Source organism: Alosa pseudoharengus, unplaced genomic scaffold, assembly GCF_046254945.1.
Source record: "Alosa pseudoharengus isolate Yale_2024_CS ecotype anadromous, Long Island Sound unplaced genomic scaffold, YU_APseudo_1.1 YU_APseudo_1.1_scf_15, whole genome shotgun sequence".
Classification (NCBI taxonomy): domain Eukaryota; kingdom Metazoa; phylum Chordata; class Actinopteri; order Clupeiformes; family Clupeidae; genus Alosa; species Alosa pseudoharengus.
In genome coordinates, this window is record NW_027468620.1 from 35210510 (window position 1) to 35227819 (window position 17310).

Sequence of the window (17310 nt, forward strand, 5' to 3'; positions counted from 1 at the left end):
CAGAGAGCCTTGGCACAGAGTTAGTTTTGCTGGCAAGAGTTCTTTTTCTCAGTCAAAGTTCCCAGGTAGTTTTAGCATGTGTTTGTTCAGGAAAATCCACATCAGTTTGTTTGTGAAAGATTTAAAAGCCAAATTTTATTAAGAAATGCTTTTAAAACTAAAGTTAAGGAGAATTTAGTGTCCAATAAAGTTGTTTTAAAAGTAATTACCGTATTGCTTCTCAGTTGTGTACTCCTGACGTTTCGGAAGTGTATTCCTGCTTCAGAGGAGATATGCCATGTTGCTGGTGAGTGGGGTTTTTCAGTTAGAAAACCAGGGGGAGGAGACAGGAAGGGGTAGGGGTTGGAGCGTAAGAAGTGTATGTGATTGGGTCTGCAGTGTATCAGTCTTAATTAGTGACTATGATAGGAGAGTTTGAAAAATGCCAGGGGAAGTGGTTATCTTGCAATGTATGTAGGGAAGTGTAGTCCTAGTAGGAATTGTGTGCTACTAAGGAACTAAAGTAGTTCATGGAAAGAGTTCCTATGTGGAGTAGAGGTTAAGAGGTCGGACTCCCAGATAGGAGGTTGGCGGTTCAAGACCTAGCCGACCAGTAGTGAAAAAGTTATAAAAATGTTTTAAAAAAAATAAATAAATAAACAAATAAAAATAAAAGATAAAAGTAAGAGGACCTAAGTGTAAAATACAAAAAGGGGATTATTATGTGTGTAGTAGGAAGGTAAAAAGGTTAGATAAGGGAATACAATAAAACTGGTTTTGAAAGTGCTCAGTGGTCTAAGGGCACAGCACTCGCCTTTGGATCCGAGGATCCCGGTTCGAAACCAGAGAGCGCCACACCAAGGGCAACATGGCTTTTTATATAAAGGAAGAGGAAGATAATGGTAAGCTAAGGGGGAGGAGGGGCTTACAATAAAGGGACTTTCTAAGCTGCCAGTTAGAGTAGGATCTTGTGGTCCAGGGGAAGAGCAACTGCTCCCAGATCCTGAGGTAGTGGGTTCAAGCCCCGGTAGGAACTATGTTTTAAAATTCTAAGTATGTGTTTGAGAGCTTGTAAGAATAAAGGAAAGATAAGGAAAGGATCAGCCAGCTACCCCCATAGGATAATGGGTAAAGTATATGTCTAGGGATCTAGTGTTCTGGGTTCAAGGCCTCATTGCGGCTGGGCTAGACAAAGCAATAACCTGTCGGTGGGCAAGAGCAACCCCGGCTGGAGCAGGGTAAGGTGGATAATGGGGGGGTAGAAAAGAAATAAAATGGTGATGGGGAGGTCTGTCCGACCCAATGGCACTGGCTAGGTTAGGTGAGGGGAAATGGATTTTTAGGGGGGCAGAGTCGCCTAGAGTGCACGGGCCAATTGGGTCGGAGCAGACCAGTGCTGAGTGTGAGGGCAAACCTGTCTTGTGCTAAAGGGTAGTTGTGTGTGATAAAGGGGGCAGAAAAAATAATAATAATAAAGGTGTAAGAAAACTAAGGTGATACCATGTAATGTGTAATAACTGTGTAATAAGTGTGAAATAAAATGTGTAATAAGTGTAAAATAAATTATGTAATAAATGTGTAATAAGTGGGATTGGGGCTGAGAGGAATTAAGGGTTTGGGATGGGGGCTGGGGAAGGGGTTAGGAGTTGGAAATGAGGGAGGTTAGGAATGGGGACTGGGTTAAGGTTAGGAATGGGGACTGGGTTAAGGTTAGGAAATGGGACTGGGTTAAGGTTAGGAATGGGGAAAGTTGGGGTTAGGAAATGGGACTGGGTTAAGGTTAGAGGTTGGGAATGGGGAGAGGTTAAGGTTAGGAATTGGGACTGGGTTAAGGTTGGGGGGGGGGTTAGGAAATGGGACTGGGTTAAGGTTAGGAATTGGGGGGGGGGGTTAGGAAATGGGACTGGGTTAAGGTTAGGAGTTGGGAATGGGGAGAGGTTGGGGTTAGGAATTGGGACTGGGTTAAGGTTAGGAGTTGGGACAGGGGGGGGGGTTAGGAAATGGGACTGGGTTAAGGTTAGGAGTTGGGAATGGGGAGAGGTTGGGGTTAGGAATTGGGACTGGGTTAAGGTTAGGAGTTGGGACAGGGGGGGGGGGTTAGGAAATGGGACTGGGTTAAGGTTAAGGTTAGGAGTTGGGAATGGGGAGAGGTTGGGGTTAGGAATTGGGACTGGGTTAAGGTTAGGAGTTGGGACAGGGGGAGAGGGATAAGTAGGAGGTAGGGGCTAAGTCCAGATAAGTGCTAGAATGTTTAAAAGTGCTTGTGAACAAGAAGTGCTCTACAAAAAACTTGGAGTGGGGGGAAAAAAACAAAACTTTCAAATGACAAAGTGAAAAGTCAGTGTTGGAATCAAAAGTCAGTGCAAAATAAAGACACAAACATAACCACAAATAGAAGTCCAGACCTAGTACAAGGGGGAGGGATGGTAGGGCGGGGGCAGTAGGGGGTAGTAGATAGTAGTAGATGGACTGACGGGAGCATCTACAATGGGAGGGGGGGGGGGGGTTTGAGGCATGATAAATTAATTGATACATATATAGAAAAAAAGAAACGTAACTAAGAACTACCCAAAGGAACCTAGGATGAAGACAGGAAGAAAAATAACTTTATTTACGGAAGGACGAGACAAAAAGACCAAAGGAATTAACTCTCATTTAAACCAAAGGGAAGAAATGTTTTAAGTTTGCAAATCCAGAGGCGTTCTGCTCTCCTTCTTTGTGCCGGGCTCCAGCCAGGGTTGCTCTCAAGGCCACAAATGCCAAGGTTAGTAGTGTCATGAACCTGGAAGTGGCCAACTAGAAGGGTAGTGCGTGTGTTCCGGGAAATGGTGTAAAGATGTTGTTTGAGTCTGGTGCGGATCGTGTTACCTGTTTCCCCAATATACAGTAGGTGGCATTTGTGACATGTAATGATGTAAACTGCATTAGTGGTGTCCAGTGTAAGGGGTGTGTTTGGGGCTGTGCAATGGGAATGGAAGTTGGTAATAAACTGTTGGGGCTTGAAGAAGGAATCATGTGGGAGGGGCTGTGGAGGGGGTTTCCTAGAGAACCGTGACCTGATAAGTTTGTCCTGTAAGTTATTGTTCTTGCGTAAAGCTGAAATGATTCTGTGGTGTTGAAAAGTGGGGTAAGAAGATTGGAGGTGTGTGAAGTGTTGTTTGAAAGTGTAATGTAAGTGTGTTGTGGAATGAGAGAAGGTTGTGATGAGGGGGATGATGGGGTGTGGATGGGGTTGCGGGGTGGATTCAGGGGTGTCCATAGTGTGGTTTAGGATAGGGGGGTCAGGGCTACGGGTTAATGATTGTGTGTTAGAATGTGTGTGGTGTGGTGATCTGTTGGAGTGAGTGGGAGCAAGAAGATGTAGAGTGTCTGTTTTAATTTTGCGTAAAAATCTTTTTGAATAACCGCGTGTACGGAGGACTGTAAAGAGTGTGAATATCGCCTCCTGGACGCCAGCTGGAAAACTGCAGATGCGATGGAATCTTATGATTTGGGATTTGATGATTGCTCGGAAGGTGTGTTTTGGATGGTAACTTGTTTTGTGTAAGAGTGCATGTGTGTCTGTGGGTTTGAAATATACTTTGGTACTGAGGGAGCTATGTGTTGAAGAGAGGGGTGTTAGGAAGATGGTAGTGTCTAAGAAGTTTACAGAGTGTAGATCAATTGTGGCTTTCAGTTTAATTGTGGTGTGGTGCGTGTTAAGTATGTGAAAGAAATCATTGAATTCGTCTAGTGTGTGTGTCCAAGCGCCAATGATGTCGTCCAGGAAGCGATAGTAGAACAGGGGTTTGAGGGGGCATTTGGCCAGAGCTTCTTGCTCCCACTCACTCATGTAAATGTTGGCATATGCTGGTGCGAATCTTTGGCCCATGGCAGTTCCATGAATCTGTAAGAAAAGTCTGTCATCAAATTGGAAGTCGTTGTGTGTAAGACAGATCTCCAACAGTTGGAGGAGAATATTGTCTGGTCTGGTGGGATCTGGATAACGGAGGAATTTATTATGTATTGCTTGAATGCCGGCTCTAGTGTTTATATTTGTGTATAGGCTATCCACGTCTATGGTAAAGAGGTAAGTATGGTTGGGAACTGCCATGGGCCGAATCTTGTGTATGAAGTCATATGTGTCTTTTATGTAACTGGAGTGTCTAGTGGAAAGAGGGTTGATAAAGTGATCTATAAAAAAGGAAATATTGTAGGTGGTGGAATTGCAATCTGATACAATGGGTCTGCCGGGAGGAACCTCGGAAGGGACTGTCCACGTGTCGGGAGGCTTATGGATCTTGGGTAACAGGTAAAAAGCACGGGGTCTGGGTTGGTCTGGGCCTAAAAGGAAGTCAAACTGTTTTCTGGAGATAAAGTGATTTGAATACAACGTGTGGACTAGCTTGCGAATTTTAGTTTGTGCTTGTGGTTGTAGTGAATGAGATATGGGTGAGTAATGGAGTTGGTTCGAAAGTTGCCTGTTAGCTTCAAGAAGATACTGGTGGGTGTCGAGGATTACAATTTTGGAGCCTTTGTCTGCAGGTTTAATGATAATGTGGGGGTTTGTCCTGAGTTGGGTTATAGCCTGTCTCTCGGATGGAGAGATGTTGGAGTGGCCTGGAAGGAAAGGACGGGTGAGATGATTGGATAAACAATGAAGATCTTGACGAAAGAGAGCCTTTAGTTTCCCATCCACCTGGGAATCAAGGGGTTCCCAGGTGGAGGGGAAAGCAAATGGGGTGGGGTCGTGGTCTGAGTTTGAGTCCTTGAAATGATCTATTAACTTGAGTCGCCTGTGATAGTAGTGGACGTCCCTTCGAAGCTCCTCCCGGTTTACCGTGGTGGGTGTGGGGATGAAGGAGAGACCTTTTTCTAAGAGTGAACGTTGAGCTGATGTGAGAGTGAAAGATTTAGAGAGGTTAAGGACCAAAGTATCAGTATGCAGTGGAACAGTGAGGGTAGAAGTGTGTGGGGGGGTGGTGTCCTGGCTTAGGGTCTGGGGGGGCCTAAATTTAGCTGTTGGCACCAAAACTGCAGTATTGTTGTGCCTATGTGGGGGGGCCAGTGTATATTGTCAGAAAGGGTGGTGTATTGGTCTGCGGGGAGGGGCTGAAGGTGGGGGAGGTGTTTTGAAATATACTGATTGATTTCAGTTAGGTTCTGAATGTGATCAAGGTGAAGGGAGTGTGAGAAATTTAGAAGGGGTACGTAGATATTGGCGTTGGGGAAGATTTTGGTGGCTAACTTGAACATTGTGTTTAACTGTTTGTTGGTGGTGGCCTTGGCATTGTGCCTCATGTTGTTGGTGCCCACCGACAGGACAGCCAGTTCAACAGTCACCTGTGGGGGGGTCTTTTCCAATAGGCGTGTCATGTGATTGACAGTGGCCCCAGGATAGCTGTCAATTTGGATGTTTGGGTAGGAGTGAGGGGGGATGCGTGCTAGATTGGAATCCCCTATTAGTAGTACGGGTTTGGTGGCATGAATATGCCATTCCTGAATTCTGTTGTGTTCCCAACTGTGGTACGTGGGGTGGTAGAGGGGGAGGGGGGGCCGTGGGAGAAGGGGAGGGGGTCTAGGTGGTTGAGGTTGTGATTGACGGTGTTTGGTGTTGCTGCGTGTTGTGTGTGGTGGTGATGGGTTGTGGGAGGGGCCGATGATCCTGGACGATGTCTGTCCCGCTGAGGAAGAGGGCTCAGAAGCTGGAATTGTAAGCTGATTAGCTTTCTTTTTTCCTTTGCTCATCACTACCCCCATTGGGTTGGACTGTCCAGGATCTGTACCTCCCACTGATGTCTGCTCTGGGGGGGAAAAACAAGGAGTTATTTCATGTGGTGAGGATGTGACCAGATGTTTGGGGGGCTTTGAGGTGTTACTGATGGTTTTATTGGTTGGTTGTTGGGGGGGACCAGGTGGGCTGTCCAGACTGTGTTGGACTAGGGCCGATATCTGTAGTGTAGGTACAGGTCTAGTTGGTGTGAGTGTAGGGGATAAGGAAGGGGGGCCATGTGTAGTATGGTGTGTATTTGTAGTGGTAGTGTTAGTAGTGGGTGGTGGGGTGGTAGATAGGGGGTCTGTGGTAGTGGGTGGAGTGCTGTGTGTAGGAGCTAGGTTGGTGGTGACCAAAGTAGTGGGGGAAGTGTTGATGTTGGTAGTATTCTGTGTAGTGTTATGTGTAGTATTATGGGGGGTATCAGTAGATGTTTGGCGAGGTGGGTTATCCTGAGGGGGAGTGTCAGGTGTAGGATCATCAGAACTTAGGTCTGATGTTGTAAGTGTAAAAGTCAGTTTTTGTAAGTCAATGTATGTAGAGGATTGGGGGATAGATGGTGAGAGTTGTGGTTCTGTAACTAGTGTAGTGGGATCTCCCAAGTCCTGGTTAGGAGGGGGAGAGTGGTTAGTGTTAGATCGGGGAAGGGAGGGGAATTCAGTGAGGTAATTCGGATCTAAAGGGTGGGTGCCTATAGGGGGATCCCCTGTGGTTGAAATGGAGCTATGTGGGGTTGGGGGGCCTGGGGGTGGGGGGCCTGGGAGTGGGGGGCTCTGTGTTGGGATAGGGTGGGCTTGCGGATTCAGGAGCTGTTGAACTGACTGTAAAGTGGTGGGGGCGAGTCTGGAGTGGTACCGCTTTCTAGCCCAGCCGCTAGCTATCTGGAGTGCTAGGGGACTAAATGTGGGGTCAGGATGGGTTAAAGCTGTGAGTTGTGTTGTGTAATGTTGTAAGAGTATGTGCATGTTGTTCCGCATCCAATCAGTTGTGTTCTTATGAATGTGTGAGCGTGTTTCCGGGGTAGGCAGGGCTGGTTTGATGAATTGAGTTAATTTTAAGACCTGCCGTGTCATACCGGGTGGGTAAATGCCTGTGTGGAGTGATTGTGATATAATGGTTTTGTGGTGGATGACTTGGATGAGTCTGAAATAATGTTTGGCTTGTTGTCTGGTGATTGGATCTGGTGGTTGTGTGAGGGGTAGTGGTCTGTAACGTGAGGCCATGTTGTGGATGTAGTGTATGTATGTGCTGAGAGGGGGGGGGAATGTATGTGTATGTGTATGTGTATGTGTTGGGGGGGAGGAGAAATAAACAACAAACAAGAAAGAAAAAAAGAGGACTTGAAAAGAAAACTAAATCAAAAGGGGTAGGGTGGGGGTTCTGGGCTGGGTAGGGTAGGGGGCAGCTGGCTACAAAGAAGCAATACGGCAGTTGCTAAACAGCATTTTAACCAAACACAAACTGAGCAGAAAAGCCTTACCTTACATGCTTGTGGGGATGTTATTTTTCTGACCGGGTTTGTACAGGGTTGTACAAGGGATGTTCGTCCAGGGAGATGTTGGTCCAGGAGAGTAAATCCCAAATGGAAAGTCCATAAAAGTATAATCCCTATTCGGTACTTGAGAGGACAGAGAGCCTTGGCACAGAGTTAGTTTTGCTGGCAAGAGTTCTTTTTCTCAGTCAAAGTTCCCAGGTAGTTTTAGCATGTGTTTGTTCAGGAAAATCCACATCAGTTTGTTTGTGAAAGATTTAAAAGCCAAATTTTATTAAGAAATGCTTTTAAAACTAAAGTTAAGGAGAATTTAGTGTCCAATAAAGTTGTTTTAAAAGTAATTACCGTATTGCTTCTCAGTTGTGTACTCCTGACGTTTCGGAAGTGTATTCCTGCTTACATGCTTGTGGGGATGTTATTTTTCTGACCGGGTTTGTACAGGGTTGTACAAGGGATGTTCGTCCAGGGAGATGTTGGTCCAGGAGAGTAAATCCCAAATGGAAAGTCCATAAAAGTATAATCCCTATTCGGTACTTGAGAGGACAGAGAGCCTTGGCACAGAGTTAGTTTTGCTGGCAAGAGTTCTTTTTCTCAGTCAAAGTTCCCAGGTAGTTTTAGCATGTGTTTGTTCAGGAAAATCCACATCAGTTTGTTTGTGAAAGATTTAAAAGCCAAATTTTATTAAGAAATGCTTTTAAAACTAAAGTTAAGGAGAATTTAGTGTCCAATAAAGTTGTTTTAAAAGTAATTACCGTATTGCTTCTCAGTTGTGTACTCCTGACGTTTCGGAAGTGTATTCCTGCTTCAGAGGAGATATGCCATGTTGCTGGTGAGTGGGGTTTTTCAGTTAGAAAACCAGGGGGAGGAGACAGGAAGGGGTAGGGGTTGGAGCGTAAGAAGTGTATGTGATTGGGTCTGCAGTGTATCAGTCTTAATTAGTGACTATGATAGGAGAGTTTGAAAAATGCCAGGGGAAGTGGTTATCTTGCAATGTATGTAGGGAAGTGTAGTCCTAGTAGGAATTGTGTGCTACTAAGGAACTAAAGTAGTTCATGGAAAGAGGTCCTATGTGGAGTAGAGGTTAAGAGGTCGGACTCCCAGATAGGAGGTTGGCGGTTCAAGACCTAGCCGACCAGTAGTGAAAAAGTTATAAAAATGTTTTAAAAAAAATAAATAAATAAACAAATAAAAATAAAAGATAAAAGTAAGAGGACCTAAGTGTAAAATACAAAAAGGGGATTATTATGTGTGTAGTAGGAAGGTAAAAAGGTTAGATAAGGGAATACAATAAAACTGGTTTTGAAAGTGCTCAGTGGTCTAAGGGCACAGCACTCGCCTTTGGATCCGAGGATCCCGGTTCGAAACCAGAGAGCGCCACACCAAGGGCAACATGGCTTTTTATATAAAGGAAGAGGAAGATAATGGTAAGCTAAGGGGGAGGAGGGGCTTACAATAAAGGGACTTTCTAAGCTGCCAGTTAGAGTAGGATCTTGTGGTCCAGGGGAAGAGCAACTGCTCCCAGATCCTGAGGTAGTGGGTTCAAGCCCCGGTAGGAACTGTGTTTTAAAATTCTAAGTATGTGTTTGAGAGCTTGTAAGAATAAAGGAAAGATAAGGAAAGGATCAGCCAGCTACCCCCATAGGATAATGGGTAAAGTACCAGTCTAGGGATCTAGTGTTCTGGGTTCAAGGCCTCATTGCGGCTGGGCTAGACAAAGCAATAACCTGTCGGTGGGCAAGAGCAACCCCGGCTGGAGCAGGGTAAGGTGGATAATGGGGGGGTAGAAAAGAAATAAAATGGTGATGGGGAGGTCCGTCCGACCCAATGGCACTGGCTAGGTTAGGTGAGGGGAAATGGATTTTTAGGGGGGCAGAGTCGCCTAGAGTGCACGGGCCAATTGGGTCGGAGCAGACCAGTGCTGAGTGTGAGGGCAAACCTGTCTTGTGCTAAAGGGTAGTTGTGTGTGATAAAGGGGGCAGAAAAAATAATAATAATAATAAAGGTGTAAGAAAACTAAGGTGATACCATGTGATGTGTAATAACTGTGTAATAAGTGTGAAATAAAATGTGTAATAAATGTGTAATAAGTGTAAAATAAATTATGTAATAAATGTGTAATAAATGTGACTGTGGGATTGGGGCTGAGAGGAATTAAGGGTTTGGGATGGGGGCTGGGGAAGGGGTTAGGAGTTGGAAATGAGGGAGGTTAGGAATGGGGACTTGGTTAAGGTTAGGAATGGGGACTGGGTTAAGGTTAGGAAATGGGACTGGGTTAAGGTTAGGAATGGGGAAAGTTGGGGTTAGGAAATGGGACTGGGTTAAGGTTAGAGGTTGGGAATGGGGAGAGGTTAAGGTTAGGAATTGGGACTGGGTTAAGGTTGGGGGGGGGGGGGGGGGTTAGGAAATGGGACTGGGTTAAGGTTAGGAATTGGGGGGGGGGGGGTTAGGAAATGGGACTGGGTTAAGGTTAGGAGTTGGGAATGGGGAGAGGTTGGGGTTAGGAATTGGGGGGGGGGGGGGGGTTAGGAAATGGGACTGGGTTAAGGTTAGGAGTTGGGAATGGGGAGAGGTTGGGGTTAGGAATTGGGACTGGGTTAAGGTTAGGAGTTGGGACAGGGGGGGGGGGGGTTAGGAAATGGGACTGGGTTAAGGTTAGGAGTTGGGAATGGGGAGAGGTTGGGGTTAGGAATTGGGACTGGGTTAAGGTTAGGAGTTGGGACAGGGGGGGGGGGTTAGGAAATGGGACTGGGTTAAGGTTAAGGTTAGGAGTTGGGAATGGGGAGAGGTTGGGGTTAGGAATTGGGACTGGGTTAAGGTTAGGAGTTGGGACAGGGGGAGAGGGATAAGTAGGAGGTAGGGGCTAAGTCCAGATAAGTGCTAGAATGTTTAAAAGTGCTTGTGAACAAGAAGTGCTCTACAAAAAACTTGGAGTGGGGGGAAAAAAACAAAACTTTCAAATGACAAAGTGAAAAGTCAGTGTTGGAATCAAAAGTCAGTGCAAAATAAAGACACAAACATAACCACAAATAGAAGTCCAGACCTAGTACAAGGGGGAGGGATGGTAGGGCGGGGGCAGTAGGGGGTAGTAGATAGTAGTAGATGGACTGACGGGAGCATCTACAATGGGAGGGGGGGGGGGGTTTTTTGGGTTATAGTTATGTTTTAAAAAAAGGGTCCTATGTTCCCCGGTCCCATACAAAGCGGGGAACATAGGACCTGGGGAACATAGGACCCGGGGAACATAGGTACGCTCCCAGTGAAACAGCAAATACATTAGCATGCTACATTACCAATCTACATACAATTAGCCTGCTTTACATCCATCACTATTACTGATTCCCTTTAACATACTGTATATTTATTTCTCCCTTACACCAAACATACATATCAATCCATAGCTGCTACATGTGTAAAACAGCAGCTTCAGTAAGTATAGCTTGCCAGCCGTCTAGCCCTTAGCTAAGCTTAGCATTAGACATATTAGCCTTAGTTAGATAATTATCCTAATTTATACAGAACAATTAAACACCTTAACATCTTTAATAATGGTATGAATTAGCTGTAGGCGTAGCCTAACTGCAGCTCACAGCCATACGCAGAACTCAGAAATATAATTTATTTAACTTTGATCGATCATTTTAAACATTTCACTGATGCTTGCCTGATGTACAAGGTTTTACATGGGCTAGCACCTCCCCCACTGAGCCAGTTCATATACTGTAGCTGAAAAAAAGTTGGGTAACACTTTACTTGACGGGTGAGTTCATAACACATTCATAGCAGCTGTCATAAACTGCACATAAAGCATTCATGACTGAGACATGACTCAACATTCATACCAAACCTTTCATGAATGTGGAAGACAGAACGACAACAACTTAAAATAAAAGCCCATATAATCGCAAAGCAGCATTGCTGTTTTTGTTCCAAACCTCTTACCTCTTACTGATCACATCATCTTTCCAACTCTGGAAAATGAAGCACTGTCTTATTAAATAAACAAATAAATAAAATACAACTTCACCACGTCATTGTTAAATGGACTTAGGGTCAATTTACCATCAGGCCTCAGAGGGCACTATTCTACAATGTCCATATATTACTCTGATCGGGGGTCGCATAACGGGGTCGCAAAATGGTCTGAATTAAATAAGTTAATTTAAAAAATTTAGAAAAAGTTTCTGTGAGTTAAGTGTTTGAGAGTGTGGGTGTGTGAGAGAGAGGCAAAGTGTGTGTGTGGGTATATATGAATCTCTAAGCCGTTGTCTTATCTTTACAGGCTTCACCTGACACACTGGAGTACCAGAAGAGTGTGTGTGTCTGGCAGAGAGTGAGTTAGTGTGAGTGTGTGTGTGTGTGTGCTGATGAGTGTGTGTGTGATTCAAGAGAGGCCACAGGTGCCCTCCACACTGGATCTCAGCCATCAGGGTTGCCATGCCAACAGCAACCCAGAATGCAACAGAAGCACAGCCTGGTCTCCTGACCTGCAAGGCGATGTGGAGCAGAGGACAGTTACACACTCCCCCCACAGCCCGGTACGCACGCACACACACACACACACACACACACACACACACACACACACACTCCCACTCCCCCCACAGCCCGGTACGCACACACACACACACACACACACACACACTCCCACTCCCCCCACAGCCCGGTACGCACACACACACACACACACACACACACACACACACACACACACACACACACACACACACACACACACTTCCACTCCCCCCACAGCCCAGTACGCACACACACACACACACACACACACACTCCCACTCCCCCCACAGCCCGGTACGCACACACACACATACACACACACACACACACACACACACACTCCCACTCCCCCCACAGCCCGGTATGCACACACACACACACACACTCCCACTCCCCCCAAGCCCGGTACACACGCACTCGCACACACACACATACACACACACACACACACTACCCCGATAACCAGTATGCCCACACACACACACACACACAGCCCGGTACAATAGTTGTCTGGGTCTTGTCCAGTTTCTCTGTCTGTATTGTCATTTTGTATTCCATCGTGTTTGCTCCCCATGTCACTTCCTGTTGCCCTTTGCTTTGTTTACTTTTGGCCTTTGTCTACTTCCTGTTGCCCTTTGTTTACTTCCTTTGTCCTGTTCCATGTGCTTCTTTGTTCATCTTTGCCATGTGCTTCTGTTGTTGCTTGTGCCTGTGTCTTCACCTCCTCTCCTGAGGGCAGTGAGATTAGGCATTGCATCCTATAGTCACTCTGTTTGGAACATCGTAATTCGGGTTTCAAGATTGATAAGATTGATCATCTCAATGTTTGGGACAACCAAACAGCAGTGTAAGCAAATCCTTATTGTTAGGTGACCTGCTGTCTTTTCTCTAGGCGTAGGCCTATTGCAAATCCTTATTGTTAGGTAACCTGCTGTCTTTTCTCTAGGCGTAGGCCTATTGCAAATCCTTATTGTTAGGTAACCTGCTGTCTTTTCTCTAGGCGTAGGCCTATTGCAAATCCTTATTGTTATGTAACCTGCTGTCTTTTCTCTAGGCGTAGGCCTATTGCAAATCCTTATTGTTATGTAACCTGCTGTCTTTTCTCTAGGCCTAGGCCTATTGCAAATCCTTATTGTTAGGTAACCTGCTGTCTTTTCTCTAGGCGTAGGCCTATTGCAAATCCTTATTGTTATGTAACCTGCTGTCTTTTCTCTAGGCGTAGGCCTATTGCAAATCCTTATTGTTAGGTAACCTGCTGTCTTTTCTCTAGGCGTAGGCCTATTGCAAATCCTTATTGTTATGTAACCTGCTGTCTTTTCTCTAGGCGTAGGCCTATTGCAAATCCTTATTGTTATGTAACCTGCTGTCTTTTCTCTAGGCGTAGGCCTATTGCAAATCCTTATTGTTATGTAACCTGCTGTCTTTTCTCTAGGCGTAGGCCTATTGCAAATCCTTATTGTTATGTAACCTGCTGTCTTTTCTCTAGGCGTAGGCCTATTGCAAATCCTTATTGTTATGTAACCTGCTGTCTTTTCTCTAGGCGTAGGCCTATTGCAAATCCTTATTGTTAGGTAACCTGCTGTCTTTTCTCTAGGCGTAGGCCTATTGCAAATCCTTATTGTTAGGTAACCTGCTGTCTTTTCTCTAGGCGTAGGCCTATTGCAAATCCTTATTGTTATGTAACCTGCTGTCTTTTCTCTAGGCGTAGGCCTATTGCAAATCCTTATTGTTATGTAACCTGCTGTCTTTTCTCTAGGCGTAGGCCTATTGCAAATCCTTATTGTTAGGTAACCTGCTGTCTTTTCTCTAGGCGTAGGCCTATTGCAAATCCTTATTGTTAGGTAACCTGCTGTCTTTTCTCTAGGCGTAGGCCTATTGCAAATCCTTATTGTTAGGTAACCTGCTGTCTTTTCTCTAGGCGTAGGCCTATTGCAAATCCTTATTGTTAGGTAACCTGCTGTCTTTTCTCTAGGCGTAGGCCTATTGCAAATCCTTATTGTTAGGTAACCTGCTGTCTTTTCTCTAGGCGTAGGCCTATTGCAAATCCTTATTGTTAGGTAACCTGCTGTCTTTTCTCTAGGCGTAGGCCTATTGCAAATCCTTATTGTTATGTAACCTGCTGTCTTTTCTCTAGGCGTAGGCCTATTGCAAATCCTTATTGTTATGTAACCTGCTGTCTTTTCTCTAGGCGTAGGCCTATTGCAAATCCTTATTGTTATGTAACCTGCTGTCTTTTCTCTAGGCGTAGGCCTATTGCAAATCCTTATTGTTATGTAACCTGCTGTCTTTTCTCTAGGCGTAGGCCTATTGCAAATCCTTATTGTTATGTAACCTGCTGTCTTTTCTCTAGGCGTAGGCCTATTGCAAATCCTTATTGTTAGGTAACCTGCTGTCTTTTCTCTAGGCGTAGGCCTATTGCAAATCCTTATTGTTAGGTAACCTGCTGTCTTTTCTCTAGGCGTAGGCCTATTGCAAATCCTTATTGTTAGGTAACCTGCTGTCTTTTCTCTAGGCCTAGGCCTATTGCAAATCCTTATTGTTAGGTAACCTGCTGTCTTTTCTCTAGGCGTAGGCCTATTGCAAATCCTTATTGTTAGGTAACCTGCTGTCTTTTCTCTAGGCGTAGGCCTATTGCAAATCCTTATTGTTATGTAACCTGCTGTCTTTTCTCTAGGCGTAGGCCTATTGCAAATCCTTATTGTTATGTAACCTGCTGTCTTTTCTCTAGGCGTAGGCCTATTGCAAATCCTTATTGTTAGGTAACCTGCTGTCTTTTCTCTAGGCGTAGGCCTATTGCAAATCCTTATTGTTAGGTAACCTGCTGTCTTTTCTCTAGGCGTAGGCCTATTGCAAATCCTTATTGTTAGGTAACCTGCTGTCTTTTCTCTAGGCGTAGGCCTATTGCAAATCCTTATTGTTATGTAACCTGCTGTCTTTTCTCTAGGCGTAGGCCTATTGCAAATCCTTATTGTTATGTAACCTGCTGTCTTTTCTCTAGGCGTAGGCCTATTGCAAATCCTTATTGTTATGTAACCTGCTGTCTTTTCTCTAGGCGTAGGCCTATTGCAAATCCTTATTGTTAGGTAACCTGCTGTCTTTTCTCTAGGCGTAGGCCTATTGCAAATCCTTATTGTTAGGTAACCTGCTGTCTTTTCTCTAGGCGTAGGCCTATTGCAAATCCTTATTGTTAGGTAACCTGCTGTCTTTTCTCTAGGCGTAGGCCTATTGCAAATCCTTATTGTTAGGTAACCTGCTGTCTTTTCTCTAGGCGTAGGCCTATTGCAAATCCTTATTGTTAGGTAACCTGCTGTCTTTTCTCTAGGCGTAGGCCTATTGCAAATCCTTATTGTTAGGTAACCTGCTGTCTTTTCTCTAGGCGTAGGCCTATTGCAAATCCTTATTGTTAGGTAACCTGCTGTCTTTTCTCTAGGCGTAGGCCTATTGCAAATCCTTATTGTTAGGTAACCTGCTGTCTTTTCTCTAGGCGTAGGCCTATTGCAAATCCTTATTGTTAGGTAACCTGCTGTCTTTTCTCTAGGCGTAGGCCTATTGCAAATCCTTATTGTTAGGTAACCTGCTGTCTTTTCTCTAGGCGTAGGCCTATTGCAAATCCTTATTGTTAGGTAACCTGCTGTCTTTTCTCTAGGCGTAGGCCTATTGCAAATCCTTATTGTTAGGTAACCTGCTGTCTTTTCTCTAGGCGTAGGCCTATTGCAAATCCTTATTGTTAGGTAACCTGCTGTCTTTTCTCTAGGCGTAGGCCTATTGCAAATCCTTATTGTTAGGTAACCTGCTGTCTTTTCTCTAGGCGTAGGCCTATTGCAAATCCTTATTGTTAGGTAACCTGCTGTCTTTTCTCTAGGCGTAGGCCTATTGCAAATCCTTATTGTTAGGTAACCTGCTGTCTTTTCTCTAGGCGTAGGCCTATTGCAAATCCTTATTGTTAGGTAACCTGCTGTCTTTTCTCTAGGCGTAGGCCTATTGCAAATCCTTATTGTTAGGTAACCTGCTGTCTTTTCTCTAGGCGTAGGCCTATTGCAAATCCTTATTGTTAGGTAACCTGCTGTCTTTTCTCTAGGCGTAGGCCTATTGCAAATCCTTATTGTTAGGTAACCTGCTGTCTTTTCTCTAGGCGTAGGCCTATTGCAAATCCTTATTGTTAGGTAACCTGCTGTCTTTTCTCTAGGCGTAGGCCTATTGCAAATCCTTATTGTTAGGTAACCTGCTGTCTTTTCTCTAGGCGTAGGCCTATTGCAAATCCTTATTGTTAGGTAACCTGCTGTCTTTTCTCTAGGCGTAGGCCTATTGCAAATCCTTATTGTTAGGTAACCTGCTGTCTTTTCTCTAGGCGTAGGCCTATTGCAAATCCTTATTGTTAGGTAACCTGCTGTCTTTTCTCTAGGCGTAGGCCTATTGCAAATCCTTATTGTTAGGTAACCTGCTGTCTTTTCTCTAGGCGTAGGCCTATTGCAAATCCTTATTGTTAGGTAACCTGCTGTCTTTTCTCTAGGCGTAGGCCTATTGCAAATCCTTATTGTTAGGTAACCTGCTGTCTTTTCTCTAGGCGTAGGCCTATTGCAAATCCTTATTGTTAGGTAACCTGCTGTCTTTTCTCTAGGCGTAGGCCTATTGCAAATCCTTATTGTTAGGTAACCTGCTGTCTTTTCTCTAGGCGTAGGCCTATTGCAAATCCTTATTGTTAGGTAACCTGCTGTCTTTTCTCTAGGCGTAGGCCTATTGCAAATCCTTATTGTTATGTAACCTGCTGTCTTTTCTCTAGGCGTAGGCCTATTGCAAATCCTTATTGTTAGGGGACCTTTGGTTTCTTCTTTTCTTTTCTTTCCCTTGTTGGCGTGTCGGGTAGTGAAGCGATGATGCATTTAAAGCAATATGTTCACGTCACGTGAGCCAGAGCTGATATGGCCAGAGCTGCTTGCTCTGTAAATGTATTTCTGTTCCACCCAAATTGCGTTAAAATTGTGAGTTTAGCAGCCAGAATTTTAAAAAACTTCACGGGGGTGAAATCTCCCGCATCCCAGAAATGTTACAAATCTTGAAACACGTTCTTTTTTTTCTTTTTTTTTGGGGGGGGGGGATTAGCGTCCTGGGCCAAGGTGCGTACTATGGAATACAACCCTGGCGGCGCCCCTGTGTGTGTGTGTGTGTGTGTGAAGATCATGTTCCTGATTATTAGTGTTACTGGTCCCTGCCATATGTTCGCCTGTGCCTTGTGGTCTTACTTAAGTTCTGTGTATCTCATCCCTCATGTCTCCTACTGCTTGTTCACATGCTGTAATGTTGTCTGTTTCTTGTGAACCCAGTTTGTAAGCAAAGATTCTTGTTTGTTTCAAAGTTTACTTCGATCACTGTCTCTCTGTCGTCCATTTGCGTCGTCATTTAAACATGTCACAGTAGTATGTTGTTGCACAGCAGTCATGATAAAGCTAAAATGTAAAAATTGGGAAACGTCTGGTTTAAGTGGCGCAGTTCTACAGCAAGTGACTGCTGGCATCTTAGGATTTTTGAAGCGCTGCACACACAGGCAAAGATATGAGTGCGGTGCGCTCCTCTT

General features: G+C 44.8%; 1 protein-coding gene across 1 annotated transcript in view; it reads left to right on the forward strand.

Moving 5' to 3' along the window:
- Positions 1-4199: 4199 nt before the first annotated feature.
- LOC143123983 (gamma-adducin-like) overlaps positions 4200-17310 on the forward strand; it is a 23287-nt gene continuing 10176 nt past the window's right edge. The window contains exons 1-2 of the mRNA XM_076285240.1: positions 4200-4263; positions 11610-11758. Coding sequence (XP_076141355.1) covers positions 4200-4263; positions 11610-11758 — 213 coding nt within the window. The remainder of the gene's footprint in view (positions 4264-11609; positions 11759-17310) is intronic.